At 35.8% G+C, this 23,294-nt stretch overlaps 1 protein-coding gene across 2 annotated transcripts in view; it reads right to left on the bottom strand.

Annotated features, from left to right (window-relative positions):
• Positions 1–23,294, bottom strand: part of LOC104150522 (EGF-like repeat and discoidin I-like domain-containing protein 3) — a 251,960-nt gene that overhangs the window by 102,311 nt on the left and 126,355 nt on the right. For both annotated transcript variants that reach the window (XM_068925621.1, XM_068925620.1), the window contains one exon: positions 3,408–3,521. In XM_068925621.1, coding sequence (XP_068781722.1) covers positions 3,408–3,521 — 114 coding nt within the window. The remainder of the gene's footprint in view (positions 1–3,407; positions 3,522–23,294) is intronic.

Raw genomic sequence — 23,294 nt, 5'->3', positions numbered from 1 at the left:
CTTGCAGAATCTGGGTAAAATATAACCATTTTCACAAATCTGGAAAGTGCTAAACATGAGACAAAAGTGAAAGGAATTATTTAGGAGACTAGCCAAGAGAAATGGGGTGGTTTAAAAAAGAGAGAGAGAGAGAGAGAGAGAAGGAAAGAAAGAAAGAAAGAAAATTTAGTCTGAACATTAGGAAAAACTCCCTGATATCAAACTACTTTAAGCTGATGAGTAACATGACAAGTCAATATTACAAAGCATCATTATTTGGGATATATCAATCTACATATAATATTAGAAAATGCATCCTAGAGAACAGACTTGCAATGACAGAAAAATGGACTGCATGATGTAATTTGTCTTTTCTCTTTTCTATCCAGGATATTTCACACACTTTGCGATGTGGACTAGCAATCCTTGAGCTCTGTGAGGTAATTCTGAGATAGCAATCTGTCGTTTACATAATTAGTGTAACAGTATTTAATTATATGATTACTGTAAAGATATGTAATACTCTAATGTTGTAATTAGAATGTGTAATTACTACATGTAATTACATAATTAGGTGTAATGACATAAAATTTCTCATGAAAAAAATGGGCATGCACAACCTCAGCTACAGGAGCTTGTATAGCACACAATAATACATTGGTATAAGAAGGAGAGTTAACATTTTAACATCGCTTGTGTTAAAGCTAGCTCAAAAGTAGTGAATGTGAGAAGTCTGTGAACTGTGCTAAAGCGCTAGAAGAATGCGATGAGGTTCCAGCACAGGGGTAATTCAATAACGATCTACAGTCAGTACAAACCTTATTTTCATCCTTAATTATCTGTTACTTGTTTATAGCTCTTCATATACTTTCCTGAATAGTATGAGTACAGAGGGGTATAACTGAAGTATTCAAACACCTGCATTTTGCAGTATTTTATAATTACTGATGTAAGTAATATATTACTTTTTTCTGAATTCTTTATAGCACATCTGACTTTACATTCCTTCCATCTCCTTCAGATACCTGGTAGGTGGAAATCGACATGTCCTTTACCCAGAGAAAGGAAGGAACACAGTCCTTTTACTACTACACTGTAGTACTGCCATGCCCACTCAATTACCAAGCCATACACACCCTGGAGCTAACAAATTAACAGTTACTGTCTAGCACATTTAAAAATCACCGTCCCTGTTACCTGCATGTAAAAGCAGCAATATCTATACCAAAGCAATTCGACTGCTGTTTAAGATCTTACACTTACTATAATTGTAAAAATTCATTGACACCCAAGAGAATTATCCTTCCAAACATGTTTTTTTTTCTCTATGGGCTAGATGACGGAGTCCTGGGTGACACTTGTGAGCGCTTATCTATGGAAGCATTTCTGTTGAAAATAGGTAAGATCACTTAATTGGGTGACTGGCTTACCAGTATAAAGCCTCCCACTGTGACTCCTACAAGACAGGCTACAGGCAAAGTGTTTTGCAATTCAATAATGCTTTACTGACACTAGCAGAATTCTTTCGCTAGTTCAATACACTGGAAATTTATACTTTCTATAGCTCCGAGTATCCATTTTTAGCGAAAGAGCAAATTGGTCTCATATGATGTATAACCTGAGCAATTTTAATAATGATTCCTCTGTAATTTTGTATCATCCAAAAATCAGAAGGGATAAACCTTAAAGAGACAGACGTGTTTCCCAGCAGAATTCCAAATGGCATTTCAATTGCCCTTAATAAATGAAGTAGATAAAATAATCCATCAGCAACTTTTAGATAAAACTGTAATAGATGTTTATCTTTTTGCGCCATAAAGTGCTTGAGTCAAGTTTAGTAACTGTCTAAGTACAGCATACAAATTCTGTAAGGTGGGCATCTAGGTCGGTAAAAGCTCTCAACTCCAATTTTAACCTACGACTTCTCTCTAGCATTTTGTACACTTTATGTTGGATGCCTCTGTTTGTTTGCCTGCTGTAAATCTGGGAACTCACTGAAGCTACTTGAAAAAATTCCTAGCCTTTCATTTGTGGTTGTTGATCCACATTTTCTTTTCCGCTTCCCCATGCATCCACAATGTGAACACAGAAAAATAAATCATATTCTTCACCTTCGTTAGTTTGCTAACCACTACATGATTTATTTAATATTCTACTTGCAACACAGTCTAGGTTTTCCTGCTACACTGGTTAGATCTTCCTGAACCTGCTCTTATTTGAAATCGCCTGTTTTGAAGGTGGATGGCTACACAGTTTCAGATATTTTGAATGTGGTATTTGGTATAGTAGCACAAATACTTTCCTTTTTCCCCATGAGGTACCACGCCTGACATATCTTGGTACTACACCAGCCTTTTTCACAACTGCATCATATTAGCAACTGACAAATCATCTTTGGATAGACTAAATCATATAGCCTTTCTTCTCCATGTTATTTCAAATTCATGAGCTAATAATCTTATATATTAACTTTTAAGTTCAGATACCTTGCACTTTGTACCATAGCATTTTATTCTACTTTTGTTATTCCGATCTTCAAGATTACCCAGTCTTTCACATGTGAAGGACTCCTCTGTATTTACAGTGTTTTCTTACTACGGAAATTAGATCTTTACAGTCCACTCATAATCAAAGTAATTAGCAAAACCATATAAGATTTCTCCCAGGAGTCCACTTTCCATCTGGCTGTTTTTGTCCTCCCATTAGGCCAGTCCCTCACTTGGCCACCAGTTCTTTCATGCAGGACCATCAAAGGACGGCTAGTACGAACCAGGATCAAAGTAAAAGTTGTTTTACTTCCACACACTGGGTAAATAACCTGCTGGTATTCCCAGCCAGAGGGTATTGCAAATAAGAAAAGTTTACATGAGTTCAAAGGAGATTGGACAAGCACTTGGACTGCAAGAGAGTCTTTTTTGAGGTACTAAATAAATAAATGAAACTAAAACAAAACATATCAGGCTCAGGAACTCCCTTGAGCTCAAAATAGTCAGAGCTTGGAGAAAGCTCAGGGAAAGTATCATATATTCTTGGCCTGTTCTTATACTCGCTGGCATCTGCTTATGACTACTGTTGAGGACAGGACACTTGGCTAGACGAACCCTTAGCCTGAATCAGCTTTTACATTATTCTACTTTACACTATTTAGTCCTTTTCATCTCCATCCTAGCTAATCATTTTGCATATCAAATGTTTCCATATTAGCACCATATCAGAAAACCGTATCAATTTACTTAAATGCCTGATAGATTTGATATCTTAAATTTCCTTCATCTTGAAAAGAATATCATGGCTATTTTAAGCATCATTTATTGTAGACTACAGAAATATTTCTACATATTGTGTAGTTGTTTCTACAAAAGAAAACATAAACTGTAAAAAAAAAAAAAAAAAAAAAAAAAGAGCTGTAAAAACATTGTGATTCTTACTGTGTTGGCAGTTTCTTCCCATAAATTCACCCGGACATTCACAGGAATAGTTGGCAACAAGATCTGTACAAATTCCACCATTCTTGCATGGTTCAGCTTCACACTCATTTACATCTGCAGGAAGCATACAACATCAGGATTAGCAAAGAATTCTAAAAATAACAAGCACATGTTTTAAAGCACTATAACACACAGTATTTACGATGCCTGCCATCAAACATTTTGAGGAATGAATATGATTAAATGGTATGTTTTAGGAAAAATCAAAGCAATCTCACATAAATGTAGCTAGTTTCATTTACCTACTCAACTTCTGCAACAAAAGAATTAAAAGTTTTGCTTAGGGACTTGCTATGCAACTTCTGGAGGTCACAGTTGGGTCTTAAATCAACAAATTAAATTAGTCCTAATAGAGTACTAATTAGTGACACTTGCAACTTTGAGAAATGTAGTTACTTCTTTAGCAACAGATGCCAGTTAAGAGTGCCTATGAGTTCACCTTAATTCATTAAACTTCTAATTGACGAGGTTGTTTTAACTGTCCAAAAATTTTCCTTTCTGCACATGAGTTAGTGGACAAATTGAAACTAATAGCTTGATCTAAGAGCTTGCAAATTTCATTAAATTGAAAAGACAGAAAAGTGGTTAATTTTATTTGAGTTTCCTTCTTTCAGCACCTGCTTGTCAAATGCTGAGAGACGAATACTCCTCTGCATTTTTTGGTATGGTAATATTCAGATATAGTATCAGGTTCTTTTTCTCAAATGCAATACAGCATTTTTCAGTCAACACAAATAGACATGTGAAAGACAATGATATCCCACAATTAGAATTTTCAGTCTGTGCATTCATGTTTAGTCTATATAAACTAAAGACTTTGTATGGATATATATGTCATTGTCTCTAAGAACTCAGGTGCACTGGATATATGTGACTGTCAAAATTATGTTGGGAAGACACCTCTTTGTGACTGAAGCAATATATTTAAAACACAGCATGTGGGTTATTCCATTTCATGAAGTGATGGGCTCATAACATTCTGCATAGAATATATGTTTCACAGAAATTGTCCAGACAAATTTTTCCTTTACTTCTGCTGAGGAAGCATTAGGTTTTGGAATATAAAGGAAAAATTAGAGAGGAAGTCAAAGTATTGATGCAACAGGTTATTCCTTACCAATTTCTCGTATGTAAGAGTTGGTCATTAATTTCTTGCAAACTTTTCAGTAGTTAGGTTTTATGTGTGTTAGGTTTTATGTGGAGTTTCATGGAAGTCTAAAATCTCAGGGTTAAAATACATTTCCAGGTTCCAGCTCAAACTAAGGGTTATTTTAATGAAAGATTTTTACAGGAAAGTCCTTCATCTAACTTTGTAGTCAAACGACGAGCCTAAGCATTCAACTCTTTTAGAGCACGCTTACACAACGTGTTCTGCTCGTGACAGGCTTGATGTTTGTTATTATTGTTTCCTGCCATCCCTTACCCATGTCCCTTCCTCTCCTTCCCTTACCCCCTTATTCCAGCAGAATAGCTTCTTTGGTCTCTATACAGCTGTCCTGTGAAACAGTTTACATTCTTTTTTCTGTCCCAGCACAAAATAATTACTACATTCAGAGCAGCCTCAGCAATCTCCTACTTATCTAAAGCACATAGCAACCACCAAGTATCACCCACTGATTAGACAAGGTAAAAAACACTTAGCTTACTCACGCGCTAGCAGCCATGGATACCCGGTCTACAAACGCTAAAAAGCAGGGATGTATCCTTCAACCTAACTAAATGAATGGCCTATGGGTGCTGAGAATATATGAGAAAGGATCATAGTAACTGGCCAGATGCATGTGGTCTTGCTAAATAGCCTCCTGTGCCTCTTCTTCAGAGAGGATACCAGGCTACATGGACCTCTGGCCTGGCCCAGTAGGGCATTTCTTATTCTCTTCAGAGATCCAGCTTTAGATCTCTGTAAGCTAAGCTCACCCTTAGATCTAGTTAAAGAGTGGCCAAACATACATCTACACTGAAATTACATTAACGAGCTGTTTTGAAGCTTGTTGCTTCAACAAGTAGTCTGAAGATAACTCCTTCACCCTTACAATAATTTGTGTAATTATCCCATTACAATGTGGCTGCTTCACGATATGAATAAACATAAATGAACTTTGACTGTAACAATCATTTATACCTACACCCTCATAATGATGTGACCCCCCCCAGAATGTTAACTCATAACAAAAGGTAAGAGTGCCTTCTTATGCCTTCTTATCTAAACGTTTATAGAGCTACAAAATACTAATTTATTACATTATTTAATCAGTTGTATTAGTGCAACTTCAGTTATACCTGTTGCAAAAGCTCCATTGGGTTCCCAGGCATTCTGTGTATTCATAGGACAATATTTCTGTATACAATTTTCTGGAGCATCAGTTTGCAAACAACCAAGGAGCACTAACAAGCTGGTGACACATACAGCTAGAAACTACATTTTTAGAGGAATCATTATGTCTGTTACTCTTGCTGTGTTTTGTGAAATTAACTTCCAGTAAATATGGATATGCTTTGGATTGTTTTCAGTTATGTTACTGAAATAACTGGGAGGCAAGCAGGCCTTTGAATTCCACTTATATTCAGCCAAATGATATCTGGATTCTGTATAGTATGCCAGCAAAACATACATCGCATGCAGACTTTGTATCTACACTCTTCCTGTTGCTGTGAACAGAAACACAAGGACAGACCTTCACTGAACGTGGAGCCTAGTTCCAGGTCTTTGAATCAGCAAAATTCCAGAGTCCTATGCTAAAATTAGTAACCTCTACTGACCTCTCAGCTTCTCTTCATCACTCTTGTCTTACTGTTTGTGGCCTATAAAGATATCACATACTGGAGTAATAAAAATTCACTGGGTTCTTAGCTGAATTTCTGTCTTTTAAAGAGGAAGAATAGAAGTAACAGCTCAGTGTGCTAGAAATAAAATCTACCATGGGAAATGACCAAAGAACAGAACTTATCAGTTCTAAATTAAATTCTTTATACGTACTTATAAAATTTAACACAACACTTCAGCTCCTTATTTCTCTTTTTAAGCCAAGCCCATTAACCTTACATTTTTGTCAGATTATTCATCATTTTAATACAAGCTAACACATGTGTGGGAAAAAAATATCAAGGTCATTGTGAACTGAAAAACATTAAGTAAGCATATGAGCTATCTTTCACTTGGTGAAAAAAAGGTAGTAATTTATCCTCTTAAAAGCTTTTCTGTGTAAAGATAATATCTTCTCAAGATATTTAAATTTCTCTGGTTCACCATTCATAGTGAAATATGTAGGATAAAATGCATGACTTTTCAGTATATTTCATATCGTCTGTGAAGATGATGTGAAAAAAAGACTGAACTTGAAGTACCAGATATTTTTAAACCACTCCTCATATTCTATCCTTATGGAGCAATCAGCTATGATCAATGCAGAAGGAAGAAAGTCTGATTATTATATTAGTCACTACAGTGTTTTTTTCAGTGGTTCAGGCAGCTTTGAGGCCATCAGTTCAAACAAAGAAATTACATTTGACAAATGAGGAAAGACTAGCTCCTAAGATCAGACCATAGCTACAAAGCTATTATGCCCTGGCCCAGTTGAAGCTGAGTCATTGGCCACCATGGAAGAGAAATGTGCTGTCAGAAACTGGGCAAGTAAGAGAGCGCTTGACTATGTAACATGGCGATTTGGACATTCACCATGGGGCAGAGCTCAGGGGTTTGTTTCTTGTTTGCTGGATTATAGCTTTTAAAATCCTTTCAGTATTTAGTATAACGTGAGTAAAAACAGATACTGTACAAATAAACATAATGTAATTAAAGAAATATACGCCTTACTTTGACTGTTAACTGTAGACACACGTATTTTCCTGAAAAGTACCCCCCAAATATGTATAAATTAATTAAATAACTGCTATAATCAAATATTTAACTATTAATGTCATTTATTCAAGTTCTTCTGCTAGCTACTTGTTGCCAGCCTGATTCTTTGTGATTGAGGGACAGATAAGCCTGATCAATTGCTTTTGCCAGCTCAGCGTGCTTCCTGGCTGTAAACGCACACCAGCATCTTGTTCCTGTCTCCTGCCTGCTTGTGCTTTACTTAGCCCTGATTCCTGCCATCTGAACCCTTGTTTCTGATCCAGGACTACCTTTCGTAGTATGCACTTTCTGAATTTCCCTCCCGCCTACAAACCCATTCTTTCTCTATCCTTTGATTTTCTGCTCATTTTGGCTTGTTGATCGTACTTTCTGAGCTCAGCTCTGTTCCAAGTCATAATTTTCATCAGCCTTCTAGCCTGATAAAGTGGTTGACCCATCTCAGTCACAGTATCTGGATTCCAGTTTCCATACAGGAAGCCAGCTTGGCCCTTATTTTATTAGACACACCGCAGTTGTGGCTCAATAATGTTGCAAATATTTTTCTGTAATACTATCAGTTTTATATAAAGAAAAGAGATTGGAGCAGATGATCAACTGGTTATAATCTCTGTATCTTAACTAGCTTCTATGAAGACCAACAACTACACACTGTATAAAGACCAAAGCATGAAAAAGACCCTGTTTTTTTTAAAAAGAAAACCAGAAAATTTAGAAACTTCACTAACCCAGTACTACTTGAAAATAAAAGTGTATTGATAACTGACCACTGTCTTCAAATACTTTTACTTCAGATATGGGAATGTTTAAGACATAAAATAGGGAAATACATAGTGTGGAATAATTATCTTTTAGCTGAAGATTAGACTAGGCTTTTCTTGTAGTTGGAGTTATTTGCTGGTTCTTGATAACTCTTTTAACAGAACTCTCCATGTTTCCTCATTATTGGCACTGAAAGATTTAATTACATGAATAAGTATCATACTAGTAAGACCATATATACCGTATGATCTTGCCTGCAGAACTCTGTAATAGCCTGTTTTAACCTTTCAAATATGAGCTTTCCATTACTACTTTTCTAATAAATATCATTAAAGTTGGATTATACACTTTTTTGTTACTACAGATTTGTGCCAATTTGTACAAGCATCACATTTTTTCTCAGATATTAAAAGGTGCAGCTGCATTGAAATCAATAAAATTCTACCAATTTTATCCGGCAAAGTATCTGAGTCAAGAGATTTATTAAAATAGACTTATTAAATATTAAGACAGACATGTTAAATACTATCTTAACAGAGAGCTACTTAGTTAAATGATAAAACGTGAAGGATTAAAGCACCTGAAGGACATGCCTGCTTTAAAAGCAGGAAACTTTCAATAAAATATTTACAAACATAAAATTTGTCACATAAATGTCCTTCCTTCTGCTCCTGTGGTCTACTAAAACCATCCTAAACTGTAAAGGTACAACCTCATATTTTCTAAAAATCTTGGAAATTTGTATTCAAAAATAGAATGAATAAGCCTCACCTAAAAGTTTAGAAACACAAGTAGATCATCTTTCAGCTGCTGGCTAAAAGATATAGAAGAGATAAGGAGGCAATGCAAAAGTAATTCTTTTTGTTATTGTTAGTTATAGCTTTAAGAAAGTTTCTAAGCAGTTTCTGAAGTTTTTGGCTGTAAGATGAATAAAAAATTTATTTTATTTATCTTATAGCCAAGAAAATTGTTTCTTGATTTAACCTGGCTTATGCAAATACAAGTACTAATATATTACAAGCATAACTCTGCTGTTAGACATTCAAAAAGAACTGAAGTATAGTCCTATTAAATTTCAATACACATTATTAAATCTAAATGGAATGTATTCAATATTTATTCAACACAGCATAGCCATTTTTTAAATTTAGTGGTTTGGTGGCTTTTTGAAAGCTAGCTTCCTGACCACAGAAGGCAGAAAAATCCCTGTGCCAAACAACCTGCAGGAAATATGAATTGTAATGTCATACTGAAGTCATTCACTGTTTAGATATCCTGATTATCTGATCTTCAAAAAGTGCAGAAAACAGTATTACACTCGTAAATGAAAAAGCACAAGCCCCTTGCTCCCTACCCTTAAATACATAGCATTATTCTACCCCTACTCTCACGATTTTATAGAAAGTTTTCCTTGTCTTGCAATATTTGATACGTGTGGTAAATGTTATCCAGAATAATCAATCGCATCTCTATATAATAGTAATTATAAGCACAATTTTCAGAATGAATGCTAAAGATGAACTCTAGAACAATTAGAATTAAAAAATAAAGAAAAAACTAATGAATTATTTTGCATAATACTGTTCTTTTGGCACTTTGCATTCAGCTCAGAAAAAAAACCTGTGATTTAATTTACGAATTGCTAGGGAACTACATGGGCAATCTCTGTGAACACGGCACCACTCCAGTATATGCAAATATAACATTTTATGCATGTGCTATGTCCATTATATAAAGTATGTGAGTTTTCCAGGATGAGTGCCAATAGTAATTATTTTAGTATTTTTACACTCGAAAAGCTGTTTTTCATTTTTTTCGGCCTGGAAACCACTGGAAACTTATGTAAAAGAACGTTAAGATCATAGAATTAAGTTTATAAAAGTCAAATGCGAACTTCTAAAGGGTACTATAAAGGTTCCTATTGACTTCAAAGGGCTTTGATCACATTTTAAATAAGGTAGGGCTCTACAGGAATCTTTGCTCCAGTAACTATACATCTTGCTGATTTCACGGCAATATTTGTGGCTTTATTTTACACTTTTTTTTGTATTTCAACGACACTTTTCTATCCGTGCTTTTGTCTTGAAAACCCTCTTAAAATAAATGAGAAAACTGACTATTGTTCTGATTATGCAAGAAAATGTGAAACCACAGAGACGCCTATTGCCTGCCTGGCAAAATTTCTATCTTTCAGTTGTAGCCACTAGAGGTTATAATAATTTCCTCTGCGCAGTCACACTTCCAACACCGGACTATGTCACTACTTCCTGACCTTCTACTCACGTGTTTAAATGCATAATTAATAGCTTTTCAGTTAAGGTAATTTACACTTAATAGAATTTTGGAACCACATTCCCAGGATCCTTTTTTATTGGTTTTGCAAGAGTTGGTACTTCAAAACTTTTTATATAAACTGAAGCAGATTTTTCATTTTTAATTGCTTTTAATGTATCCTGGCATGGAAATCTTTGTCATATTAAGTTACTTATCATTGAATTTTACACTGTAGATGTATGTCTTCAGTGCAACAATTCCTATCATTTCAATGAATATTAAAATAATTGATTATTTATATAAGAAGCATTTTGACAAATCAGTTTAACTGTAGCTGAGAAAAAAATCTTATTAAAAAGTGAATAATCTATCTTTTTAATCTATCTTTGTTACAAGCAAATTTTCCAAAATGCTCCACTTCATGGGTAAACTTAAATTATCCAAGCATAAGACTAGCCTCTAACTGGGTTATTTGTGAAAATAGCATAGCTGGGCTCACAACAAGAAGTCCAATTATTTTCAAAGTAAATATGAACACAGATCAGTAAGTTACCGTATTTCCTTTCCCAGGTCTCAAAATAATTCTTTCAAAATGCAATTGTTTTATGTATTTCAAAACAGATTGATTATAGGGTTATCTCTTTTTCAGAGGAGATATATACTTATATACATATACTTATGTTTGCACAAGTGCACATCAGGGTGTTGCTTAAAGGTGATTTTTACCCTTTTCTAATACCTTACAAATTCATACTCCTCATAGCTCGTAAGTATACCAGTGCATTACTGCTTATTATTCTTATTGCTAGATTTAATCACAGAACTAATCAAACACTGTAAATAGAAGGGATTAGATGGTTAGATGTTTTGTCTATAGACAAAACATCTGTTTTGTTTATAGATGTCTATAAGCTTTTTTCCCTTGTAGCGGCTGTGGAGTGCCACACCTTATTACATTTAACATACACGGACACATGCTAAATTAAGAGTATATTTGTAAGTCATTTAATTGTTGCAGAGGGTTAAGAAAGTACTGGATGCTTTCCTATCATTAATCAATTCTCTTATATCATTAAGGACTACAGAAAATCAGTATTTTTGTTCTGTCCACAGATAAAAACCTAACATACATAAGGATTAAAAATTTTCTTATATAAATATACACATATAAATATATGTATAAAATATCACGCATATACACCTCTGCTATGTGTTATCTGTGGCAAGCAAACTTATTTGTTAACCACTTGTTAATTATTTTATCTTTTGGACTACTTTAATGTCATTGCCACTTCTGCAAAGGTGAAAAGGGAGACAAGGTCTCCCTCCCTGTAGAAGATGCAAAATGTGAATGAATTAGCTTCCTCCCATCATCAATGACTGTCTAGTACAGGAAGAGAAGTATTTATTGCAGTGACTTTTGTCTCCATCTGCCTGACAGCTCTATTATCTCAGGGCACATAAACCCCACTTGTTCTTCATGACTCACTGGGAGTTATATGTCCTGTACTAAAAACGTCCCTCAGAACTGGAACTTGTATTTATGGCAGCTGGCCTGGCAATGTCACCTTTGTTTGATGCTCAAATAAAATGATACTTATCCAAATAAGTTCATGCATTTTCCAAGACTGTGTCTAGCAACTGAAGAATTGCACTCCAGTCTGTAGATATCATCTGAACCAGATCTCAGGGCCATGGATGATACAACCTTTGCAAAAAAATCTGTATTTTTACTGAGAAATGGGATGACACTCTCTTTCTGTTAGAGCATTGCATTAATGAAGTGAGAAGCAAATATATTAAACTGTAAATTTTAGACTCAAGCAGAAGAAAGTTCTTTTTACCTTTTACTTTTGTCCGCATTTTGGGATATGCCTTATGCAATGTTATTCTGAAGCACTCTTAAATATTAAGCATGATTGGCAAAGAGAACGGATGAGAATTTCACTATAGAAAACAGTAGACTAATTTCTCTGTAACAATGAAAACGAGTGGTCTTGCAAGAGAATATTGCTTTTAATTAAACTACAAAAACCGCATGAGAGTAATGATTGTTATGCATAAAGAGCTCTGCTAAATAAAAAAAAAAGGATCAAATAGAATGCATTTTCAGAAGCACATGCCTTAGTGACTTGCACTAAGGATAAAAAGAAATCTGACAAGATTATAAAATGTATCTATTATTTGCAGGCAAACTGCAATTTCAATTATCTTTTATGGAGTAATACATAGGTATCCGGACCAAACAACACCACGTCCCTGCCAGTCCTCTGTAGGTAAGGGAGTAAGTAATTCCTGAATGCCACCATTTTTGCTCATTGATTGCCAAGCACAGACTCCAGGGGAAACTTTCTAAGATGATAAGCAACTACTAATGGTCAGAGGGTCAGAGACACAAAAGATCCGAGTACTTGGGCAGAAAAGTATCACAGTGAGAACTACTAAGCTCCTCTGGAAAGCCTTAGAACTGCTACACTTTTATTACCAGCAGTTATCAAAGTGGGTTGTATCAGTTTTGACATCATATCTAATCTGATAAAAACGGAGAGTTGCCAATTGCACTCCTTATTTCCCTCTGCACGTTCCTGTCTCCCGTCTTCTGCTGGACCTCGCAATTGTGTGGCTGCATGGAAGGCCAGTTCAGTGATCTGATCCCACAGAAAATCCCATCCTGTGGGTGATCAGCTTGCTGAGCTGATTCAGACTGAAGCGCCGTTAAGTCTGACGGGGATATATTCCCTGGGGAAATAGGCACCACCACTTCTGTTAGTATCAGGCAGTTACACTTGAGGACTAAGCGGACTTTAGGACACAGTCTGGCTCATGAGACTAGAGAATAGGAGAAGTGTCTGTCATGCCAGACATTAAAAAGTGATAAGAAAAGGAAGAGAAAATATCTGTTCACTGTTCTCAATGTACTCGGAGAACAACTTTGAACACCGATACGTTATGTCTACATTTGCAAGTCATGTGGTCTCATAGGATTATATTTGTTAGAGAGAAATGGCTCGAGCTGAGAACTCAATATCCACATTACACATATTCCAGGTCAGGTGGACTGAAGGAATTCCATTACCCCCTGGAATGTATTATGTCAATCCCTGGTGTACATCTTTCAGCCTATTTTCATCTGGAAGAAATTCAGTTCATGTTCTGAGACTGCTCTGTTACACGAGGTAAAGCTTGTAGGTGGAGATATCAAGAGATTTTCTTTAAAAATGCGCCCTGATTCAAACTAAAACACTCATATAGATAATCTACAGAAATAATTGTATGTTACTTGATATGTTAGAATAAATGCAAACTAGAAGAATATTCTAGGTATTGACAGGCAAATGTGACTGCATCATGAGTTTTTCTTGAGATATTTTATGAATACGTTTGTAATGCAGAATGGTATATACTGTCAGACTATCATCTTATTATATTGAGCTTCATGTCCAAGTACTGTTTTTTCAAGTTTTATTCACACAGGTAATGGGTCTGACCTTATATCCTTCTCTACCTCTGTATACTGCTTGCTTACAAATAAAACCACTGATCTCAAGAGTGTATTCACATGAATAAGTACTACTTATGATTTCAAAAGAGGAGGTAGAATACTCAATAGATTTCTAGATCTTCTTTCTAAAACCTCTTTGGCTTCTTGAAACCATACTGGGTTTACAGCATGAAGATAATACCTGATGCATTTTTTTTTTTTTAATTTCTGGCACAATTTTTTGGTGTGCCATGTGGATTGTTCAAGTTCCAGACATTAAACAAGTCAGTCATAACATTTTCAATTAGTTCAATGTATCAATGGAAATACTAATATCCTACAGATTAATAGGGAAGTGCATAGTCATATGCCTGCCTGAGTTCATAACACATATACAATATTTCCATTCCACATCCCTGACACACCTACACGCTCAGATGGTTGAGCACAGTAGCTCTGATAGCAGTAGAACAATAAAAAGAAAAATCAAGGAAAATATCTGAATTACAAACCCCATCTTCTTCTAACAGCTGCTTCCTACACAGAGAGATCAGACTCACGGTGCTACTGCTTGACAGAATTCTAAATGACAACTTTTATCTAATTACATTATTAGAAACAACTTCAAGATTTCATTTATCAGCTTAAAACAACAAGCTGCCATCTCTGCAATGAATTTAGAAGTGCAAAGGAGCACTTTAAAACTGTAGTGTGGCTGTGTTTATCCTAAATCATCACAATGGCTGAAGTTGCCTTAGAATTTCCTATTTCGATCTAAACAGGCATGAAAAGCGGGGACAAGGAACACAGAACAGATGATACATCATCAGCAAACTGTGCTGCTCTTCTTCTAACCATCCTCAACTCTTGTGCGTAATCTATATCATCTACTAGGTTAGAGTTGCAAATATTAATACATTTTACACTAATAATTCTGTATTCATGTAATAATATGGCTATCAAACACCACATTAAAGCTTCTCCTTTAAGCAATTCCTTGAAGAAAAATTATATAAGTAACAATTTGGGAACAGCCCAATTTTATAAGTTACTTAATATTTCAAGGCTGCATCAAACAATGCATGTTCACAGCTTTTAGAAAACAGCTCATGCCTGTACAGTAAGTCAAGGATATCTCAATAATAAGCATTCCTTGAGTGTTTAAAAGATGGAGTCCTATAAATAGATGGAGAGCAGGCTGGCAGGGAACTATATCTCATTCGTAACGTGTAATACTTGAAAAACTGAGAAACGTGAACCTAAGAACTTACTATCACTGAAATCACCTAGTAAGAGTAATGCTATTTATTTAGGACGATATTAAGAAACAAGGTGAGTTTACGGTTTTTATCATTGTTTTCCTCTGTTGAGTCTTTTATGCCAAGTCCATGCTAAGACAGCATTGCAAGCATTTGAATGGAAAGGACTAAAGATCGAACGAAATGACCAATGGTCACACTTCTGGAAAGCTGCCAGAACCAGAATGTTGTGTTTTGGAAATACAGTAAGCAAAGTAGTAAGAAATACATATTTTCTCCACTTCTGGAGAAAGTTCTGGAAGTTCTAGAAAGTTCTTCCCAGTTCTGGAAAGAGAAGGAAAGAACTGTATGTGACCATTAGAAAATGACTTTTTCAAAAAAATCCTGTACCACTTTTTGTAACAGAATTGAAATGAACATGTATTTTTTTGCAAGTGTGAAAGAGAACCCAAAAAAAGAGAACATAAAAGAACAAATTCATATTGAAGTCTTAGATAATAGCTTTTGCTTGTTTGAATGCTTAAACTTGAAGAAAACTGAAAATATTTATACAATACATACTGCAAGGCATAGAAGCAGTATTAAGCAATAAGGAATGAGCATAAACATATCGAGAGATATTGGATTCATTCTTGCAGCTCTTATCCAAGAAAAGCTTCTACTGAAGGAAACAGTATGCTTGTTTGAATGATGAGTGCATCATCATGCCTTTATTTGAAATCCTCTATCTGTTTAAGCATGAGACATTTAAGAAATGTAATTTCCAAACACTGGTACAATATCCTTAGAGAAACCATATGAAAGTAGGAGTGGAAGAGATCAGATGAATCAGTGTCCAGTACCCATTATTTTGTTGCAATATTTCTTTGTTATCAAATGAGTATAATAGAATAATCTATACACTCATCCGCATTCTCATTTCACAAAGCCAGATAAGACCCTTTACATATTACTTTCAAAAGAGTTGTCTAGTTATAGAATATCTGAAAGGGAAACTTTGTGGTTTTTGTAAACGTGTTTTCATTCAGCATGAGCAAGAACCACTGACAGTATTCTTCTGCAACGTATTCAGGAATATAAACAATTATTCTTATTCTGAGGAAATCCACAGAAAAAGTATATTATAGTATTTATGTGATAAAGATAGATGTTGACATTACAATATTACAAGTGAATTTAAAGAGTATGGTTTTGATTCCATGTTTATTGTTAACTGAAATATAGAGAGGAATTTGTGCAAATTCGCCTTCATATGTTACCTTTTTAACATAGAACGTGAACAATTGTAATTCCTTTCACAGTCAAACAGCAATATGTATGTTTTGGAACATTAATCTCTTTCCATAGCAGAATAATACCTAACCTTAAGAAAGACAGTAATTAGAGAATGACACCGGCTATCTAGATCTATTGACAATCTATATGACTTTTATACCACAGAAACACACATTTCAAAAGCACCAGTCATTGTGTAGTCTAGCCAGTCTATAGGTCATAAGAAATCCACCCCTCTGTTCAAAATCCCTACCAAATACAAAAGAAATTGACAATCTACACTCTTCCCACTACAATATCCTATGAAAAGAACTCAGTATCAAAGTAGGCAGCTTCATAAAATCTTAGCTCAATGTCCACTTCTGGTTACAATAGGAAAAATAGGAAAGAAACCGGCCACAAAATTCTGCTTAAAGAATAGAGAAGGTACTGTAAGGATGTTCTACTTAATAAATGGTACAGCTTTATCTTCAGTATAGGTCATTGTTCCAATAAAATATACCGTAGGACAAAGAAGGGTTTGAGAAGAGTAGTGAGAAATCATTATAAAGTCCTGGAAAAACTGTCATGTGAAAAAGAAACAGAAACACTTTGGACTGTTTGCATTAGAAAGAATAACAGGGGAACATAAGAGTACGCAAAATAATAAATGGCATATAGAAGGCACTCGAAAGCTGCTTTTCTTCTAGTCTTACAATACACAAAGAAAGAAGCATTCAAAGACACTGAAAGACAGCAAGTTCGAAATTGAAAAAGATTTTTTTTCAATTTACAGCATAATTAGACTACGAGACTCAAAGCATCAGGAAATTGTTGAGGTCAGTAATTCAACAAGAACAAAAAAAGATATTGGAAGTGTATATCAACAAGAAAAATAAACAGTGCTACACAAGCAAGTGCTAATAAAAATGAAACAAAATTGGAAAGAATATTTTATTCCCAGCTGAGATTTAAAGCCAATTACAAAATGGACTAAAATCTTCAAGTAGGGGACAAGTTACACCCTGTATTCTCATTTTGGGGGTGTCCTGACCCCTCCTGTGAAGCATCTGGTGTTAGCCTGTTTCCTGAGATTTAATGCTTTCTCTCTCCAGGCATCAGATAGTCTCATCTCAGCCACCAACTGCTTTGACCAAGATATTTGAGCTTCGAGCAAAACATAACCCCTACTGCCCCTACCCAAGAGCCTGAAAATTCTTGTCACTCTTCATCATCACCACACATTTGTTCATCATCAAAACTTCCTCTGAATAACCAACAACCCCATTATGTTTCACCTCATTAGAGCATTCATTTTTCCAGGCACTTTCACACAGACTTTCTGGACTTCTGTGAAAGAGCAAACACCTGTCATGCTGCCTCTCCTGCACCTGCTGGATGTTCCTTCCATCACCTCAGACTACTTCTGATGACCTAAGGTCTGGCATTTCCATGCTCCACATCTTGCCCCTCTCTACAGTTCCCATTTTAGGAAAAACATTTTATTGGCTTTTCTTCCTTCTGCTCATCTCTCATAGATTTCTATCAAACCAATTACTTTCTCTTTGTTTTAATTAAGCAAAGTTCTAGAAGGTTCCCAAATGAACAAGAATATAGCTGCCCTTCTTCATTTCTCATCTAAACAAACAGTCAGAGGCAGGAATAGTTTTCAGACTTCATCGCAACAAAGCTTAGACGTATGCTAATTTTTTCTTGAAAGTTCTTGAAACATAATTATGTCCTAGGGAACTTACTACTACTATAATTCCCTGAATCTATGCATATGTCTAATTTCAACAACAAAACAAAACAAAAAGGAACACCTAGGTTGGAATTAGAACTCAGACCCATACTCAAGGAGCAGCCTCAGCAGAAGCCTGGGGTGAACACCTGCTAGCGTGAAGCTACAGTGAACTTAGCTCAGTGAATTAAATTTGCCCACTGGCTTGGAGGCCAGCTGGCCTGCAACAACCTGCCTACTGTATGCCAGATGTAACCTGGTTTAGCCTCCAGAATAGCTGCATGCAATCCACCCGTGAGGAACAGCTTCAGGACTGTACTACCCATCAAACGGCAGCCGGGAATGGTTTGGTGCGAGCGCTCTGTGTAAGGCACAAAATCCATGCCACAGCATGTTCTAACACCTTCCTCGCATACATTTCATCCTAGTAGTTGGAAAAGTTGCTGGATTTGAATTTGCTGATACAGTTGCAGCTGTAGATTACACAGCATCGTGACTGGGTCTGAAACAGGTGGCACAGGCCCTGCCAGTGGCAGCGGGGCAGGTACAAACCCCTAGCCCACACGCAGGTGGGCAAACGGCCTAAGGGGAGCCTAAGGATCATGCCTCAACGTACTGTCAAAAACTGAGCTGACATTCTGCCGTGCGCCTTCCTCCCCTATCTGGGCAGTTTCAGAAGACGCTAATGTGGCAAGTCTGGATACCATAGATCATCTGTGTTGTGAAGGCAGAAAGCAGAGAACTCTGTAATGGAAAGAGCCTGCATAAATTATTAAATGTGCTTGATTAATTAGCTTTATTTTCTAAGAGTGCAAGGCATTTATATATGGCTGACAATGTTAATGATCCTCAAAATATAAAACCACATCCAATTCAAACCTTTAATCTGAATTCTTTCATGTTTCAAACTCGATTTTTTCTGATGAGGCTTTCACTCATTTCAGTCATTTGAGCGGCAGCCTCATGCCTCAACGTATACCGTTACTAACGCCTCAGTTTCATATTTTTCAGCAAGGGATCTCTATCTGATAATCACAATAACGTATATTGACTGTATCTCTCAATTTTGTTCAGAAAAGAATCTGGATTGCCTAGATGAAGGATGTGGAAAATCTCTGCATTTCACATCTTTTGGGTCTTTCCATGCATTTTGACTTGTTCTGTAGAATTTAAGACTGTATTTTAAGGGTGTTTTTATGGGTAAGAACATAATTCCACTCCATGTACATGAAGGCATTTATTAACAGAACAGGAGCTACCTGTCCAGTATTTTCATCTGCCATACTGAAGAGCGATTAGTGAGGCTGATAATGTAAATGGTTTAGCAATAGATGATGGTTGAAGAATAACAGTAGACCCCTCTGCCTTTTCCAATAAAAGCTGGGAAGATCTCTCAAGATTGCCCTTCTAGAAGTCCACTGTAAAAAAAAAAAAAAAAGGGGGAATTATAATCCACCCTATGGCCACATGCTTGTTTCTGATGGATGACAAGGCCTTCTATTTACATAGCTTTCAGTCAAAAGGAATCTAAAGAAAAAATGATTTATCGCTCTTACGAACGAGCATCACACACACAGCACACCCTAGTCTGGCTAGGCCTGAGTTGTATGGTGGAATTTAGATTAGATGTATGGTCAAGAATTTAGGAGTTCTATCTTACTTTCTGGACTAGCCACTTTCCCAGTGTAGAAAGACTCTAAGGAGACTTGTCTCCTTGCCTCATATTAGCTTTTGGGAACAGCTCCCTCCTTCTCGCTGCATACTGTCTATATACACATTTGAAAACCAGACTGTTATGCACAGATTAACACCATGACAAGCTGTAATCTGGACAGGACTTGGGAATAAACTTCATACCACGCAGATAAGTCCTATAACTTACATTGCACATACCTAAAGGTAGCAGGCAATGCTAATATGGTCTTTTTATCCGTTGCAAATAATACGTAGACATTAAATGCCTGAATTCAATGCACAAGACAAAATCAGAATCAGGCAGTTAGTGGAATGCTGCCTCTCAAAATATCTGAGGAATATCTGAATAATATATTGTTTCTTGATTGTCACCATGAAAATCTCCCAAGATTTGTATCCAATGTAGATTTTCCTATCCAAATTTTGGTTACTTTATGAACCCAGAAATGGGACCCTTTAGTTGGAACACATTGTTTCCATTTTTGCCACAGGGGAATCAGAAACTTTTCAGAAAATCATTACCAATTAATACAAGTTTTGCAATAAATCTACAATATGCAGTCAGTGAAACTGCTAATGATCTCTTTTATAATTTACATATTAATTATTTACATAGGCAAAATGTCAAGGGAGCTCAGAAATATCGATGGGATGTTGGTTGATGTGAATGACAGAATATCAGCTTTGGGAATGTATCTTGACTGCAAAATCAATCACCTAGCTTAATTGATTTAGCAGAAGAATATTAGATATGAAAGAAATCCAAGATAAAATAACCTGGCACAACAGAACTATAATGTAATTTTTAGAAATTGTAATGGTTTTAGACGAAGATATGTATCTTGCAATGAGGTCGTTTTAACTTACTGTTTTATGCTGGAACTTTGACAGACTACCTACTTGATTTGCAATGCGTTCAGAACTGAATTGCTGAACTTCATGAAGTGGAGGAGTCTGAATAAAAGGAGCTTTGCGAAGTGAGCTACAGTGATGTCATGTAAAAGAATTATATTAAATTCATCGTTATGTATTTCTTCCTGATTATGGATACTTTCTCTACTGTTGTTAATTGCCGATATCCTTAGAGACCTTCTGAACAAGCACATATTGTATCTGATTTATTATCACATCTTAAAACAGGTTCTCTGAAAAAGAGTGAATTTCATCCTCCCCAAAAGACTTAACTTTTCACATAAACTAGTTTTATCTGAAATCGTTTTACATTTTTCATTTCTAGTTTTGCCACAGTGGAAATAGATCACCTCATGGGACAATTCGACTCTATTCTGAAGATGGCATAAATGCACTTTGCTTATTACGAGGATCACATTAGCTAACTGCTACATACCTGAATACTTTTAAAAGGATGTTGGGTACACAATTACGATGAATCCCTCCATAATGGACTACTACATGTGTTTTCATGAATAAAGTAACAGAGGTAATATTTTCTGGACAGTACGTATTATGCATCCATCTTGCTTGATGGAAATTTGTGCTGCTATTGGCAGTAGACGTCATACCTTCTCTGAGCCAATTATCTGGCATACGCAAATGAAAACATTTCGAAGAGAAACATTCATTTTCTTGCTTACCTAACAGAGGTCATTTGTTTGGCAGAATGGAAGTAGTGTTGTATGTCACATGTTGAGTACGTGTTTGGTCTTATGATGAAGTGTGCGTGAGAATGTTAGGCCACAGGACCATGCTTTTCTGCAAGCGCCTTCATATGACTGGACAAGAATGGCACATGTAAGCAGTCTGATTCTACCCCTACTAACAGCAGTCATGGGGGTGGAGGTAGAGCTTCATTTCTTGCCACTTTCCCCCATGACTTTTGCTTCATTTATCAAATGGCAGTCTCATGTAAAACGCATGCAAATGCCAAGAAACAGGGTCTGGAACCATAGGGTACTGCGCTCACAATTTTGTGTAGTGCAACTTCTAAGCTGGTGTCACTCCTGAGTTACAGCTAAATACAATCTTGCCTGCTCTCCTGTTCCCATGACTCTTCAAACGCTTGGCTACATGGTGTAAAAGCAAGCAATGATTATCCTCTGCCATCATGGTTAATAGCTAATATTATCCTATATTCCCAGTGGAAAAGGCAGACACATAATGTAACTTAATCAAGTTAGTGGGACTAAGTAACTTCAGACATATAACTTCATACCATCTGTACATGCCTATGTCTACAATCAACTGAGGGTATGGCCAACATTGATGGAATTGAATATTCCTCTTCAGGTCTCTGGAGATGCTGTCTTCTTCCATTGAGTATAGAAGGGATAAAATAAACATAAGTAGTTATTCGATTTGGACTGTATTCACTCCTTGAAGTATCTAAATGAGGTACATAATTGAGGTAGACTGGAGTCAATGCTTATTCACTCTGATTTTGATGAGGGGATTTATCTTTTACATGCAGATGGAAATACTGGACTGGAGTCTCAAATGTTTCTTCGAGTTTTAACCTTCTAACTGCATAACAGTTGGCTTCTAAATCATCAGTAACGTAAGATTTGAAGAACCATGCTGTGCTTTAATCCACAAAGTAAAACAGAAATTTAGCATTTAAGTGTCTCCTTAGGCAAGCACTTGTTCTGAGTATTACATACAAAAAAAAACAGAGCTTCTATTTAAGTTACCAACTGATAATGGAGATTGTGTTCTTAGGTGAAAAAATGGTCTGATCAGACAACTTGCTGACAAAAATGCATAACTCTTACTAATTGGTTTTGAATGTACAGGACTTCTGATGACATTGACTAAGAGAACATGGACCTGTAATTTCCTACATAATCGTAACAAAAGGCAACAGCTATTTACTTTTTATAATTTTTGATTCGTCAAGCGTAGATCTTACTATAACGTCCTTTAAGAAATACTACTGATAGGTTAGTTTTTTTTTTTTTTGAATATTGCTACTTTCCAGTTTTATATCTCCACACTCTTAAGATGTAACTGATACCATCCTGATATTCACAATTTAAAACCAGGAGAAACTCTTCAAAGAAATTATAATGAAAAGAAAGAGTTCCAGATATTATATTTAAAGCATGGTTTAAAAGTATACTCCTTTTGAGTCTGGAACGTCTACCCTTGGATTTTCTATGGAGTCAAGCAACATGATTCGAAACATTTCTTCTTAATTTTTAAATACATAGGTAAAGAAAGATCTAGAAGACATATTTATACATAGATTTTTTTTCAGTGATCTCTTCCACTTTTTGCTATCATTAACCAAAACGAAACCTTGAACAATTCCAAGAGAAAAAGAGATCTCTACTATTTCAGATACTGTTTTAAATTAAATTAAATTAAGCATGGTAACCATTCCTTATAGTGTTTTAGAATATGCATAGCAAATTATACACTGTTCTTTTCTTTCCTGCCAATGCGTTAGCCAGTAAGCTGGAAGAAAGGTCATTTTCTGAAGGATAGTATTCAGCAGCACTAGTCTGGTCACAAAATGAAGGCCAAAGACTGATATACTTCAGAAAAT

Source organism: Struthio camelus, chromosome W (assembly GCF_040807025.1).
Source record: "Struthio camelus isolate bStrCam1 chromosome W, bStrCam1.hap1, whole genome shotgun sequence".
Lineage (NCBI taxonomy): Eukaryota > Metazoa > Chordata > Aves > Struthioniformes > Struthionidae > Struthio > Struthio camelus.
The sequence above is the reverse complement of the archived record's forward strand: the minus strand, read 5'-3'. Positions and strand labels throughout refer to the sequence as shown.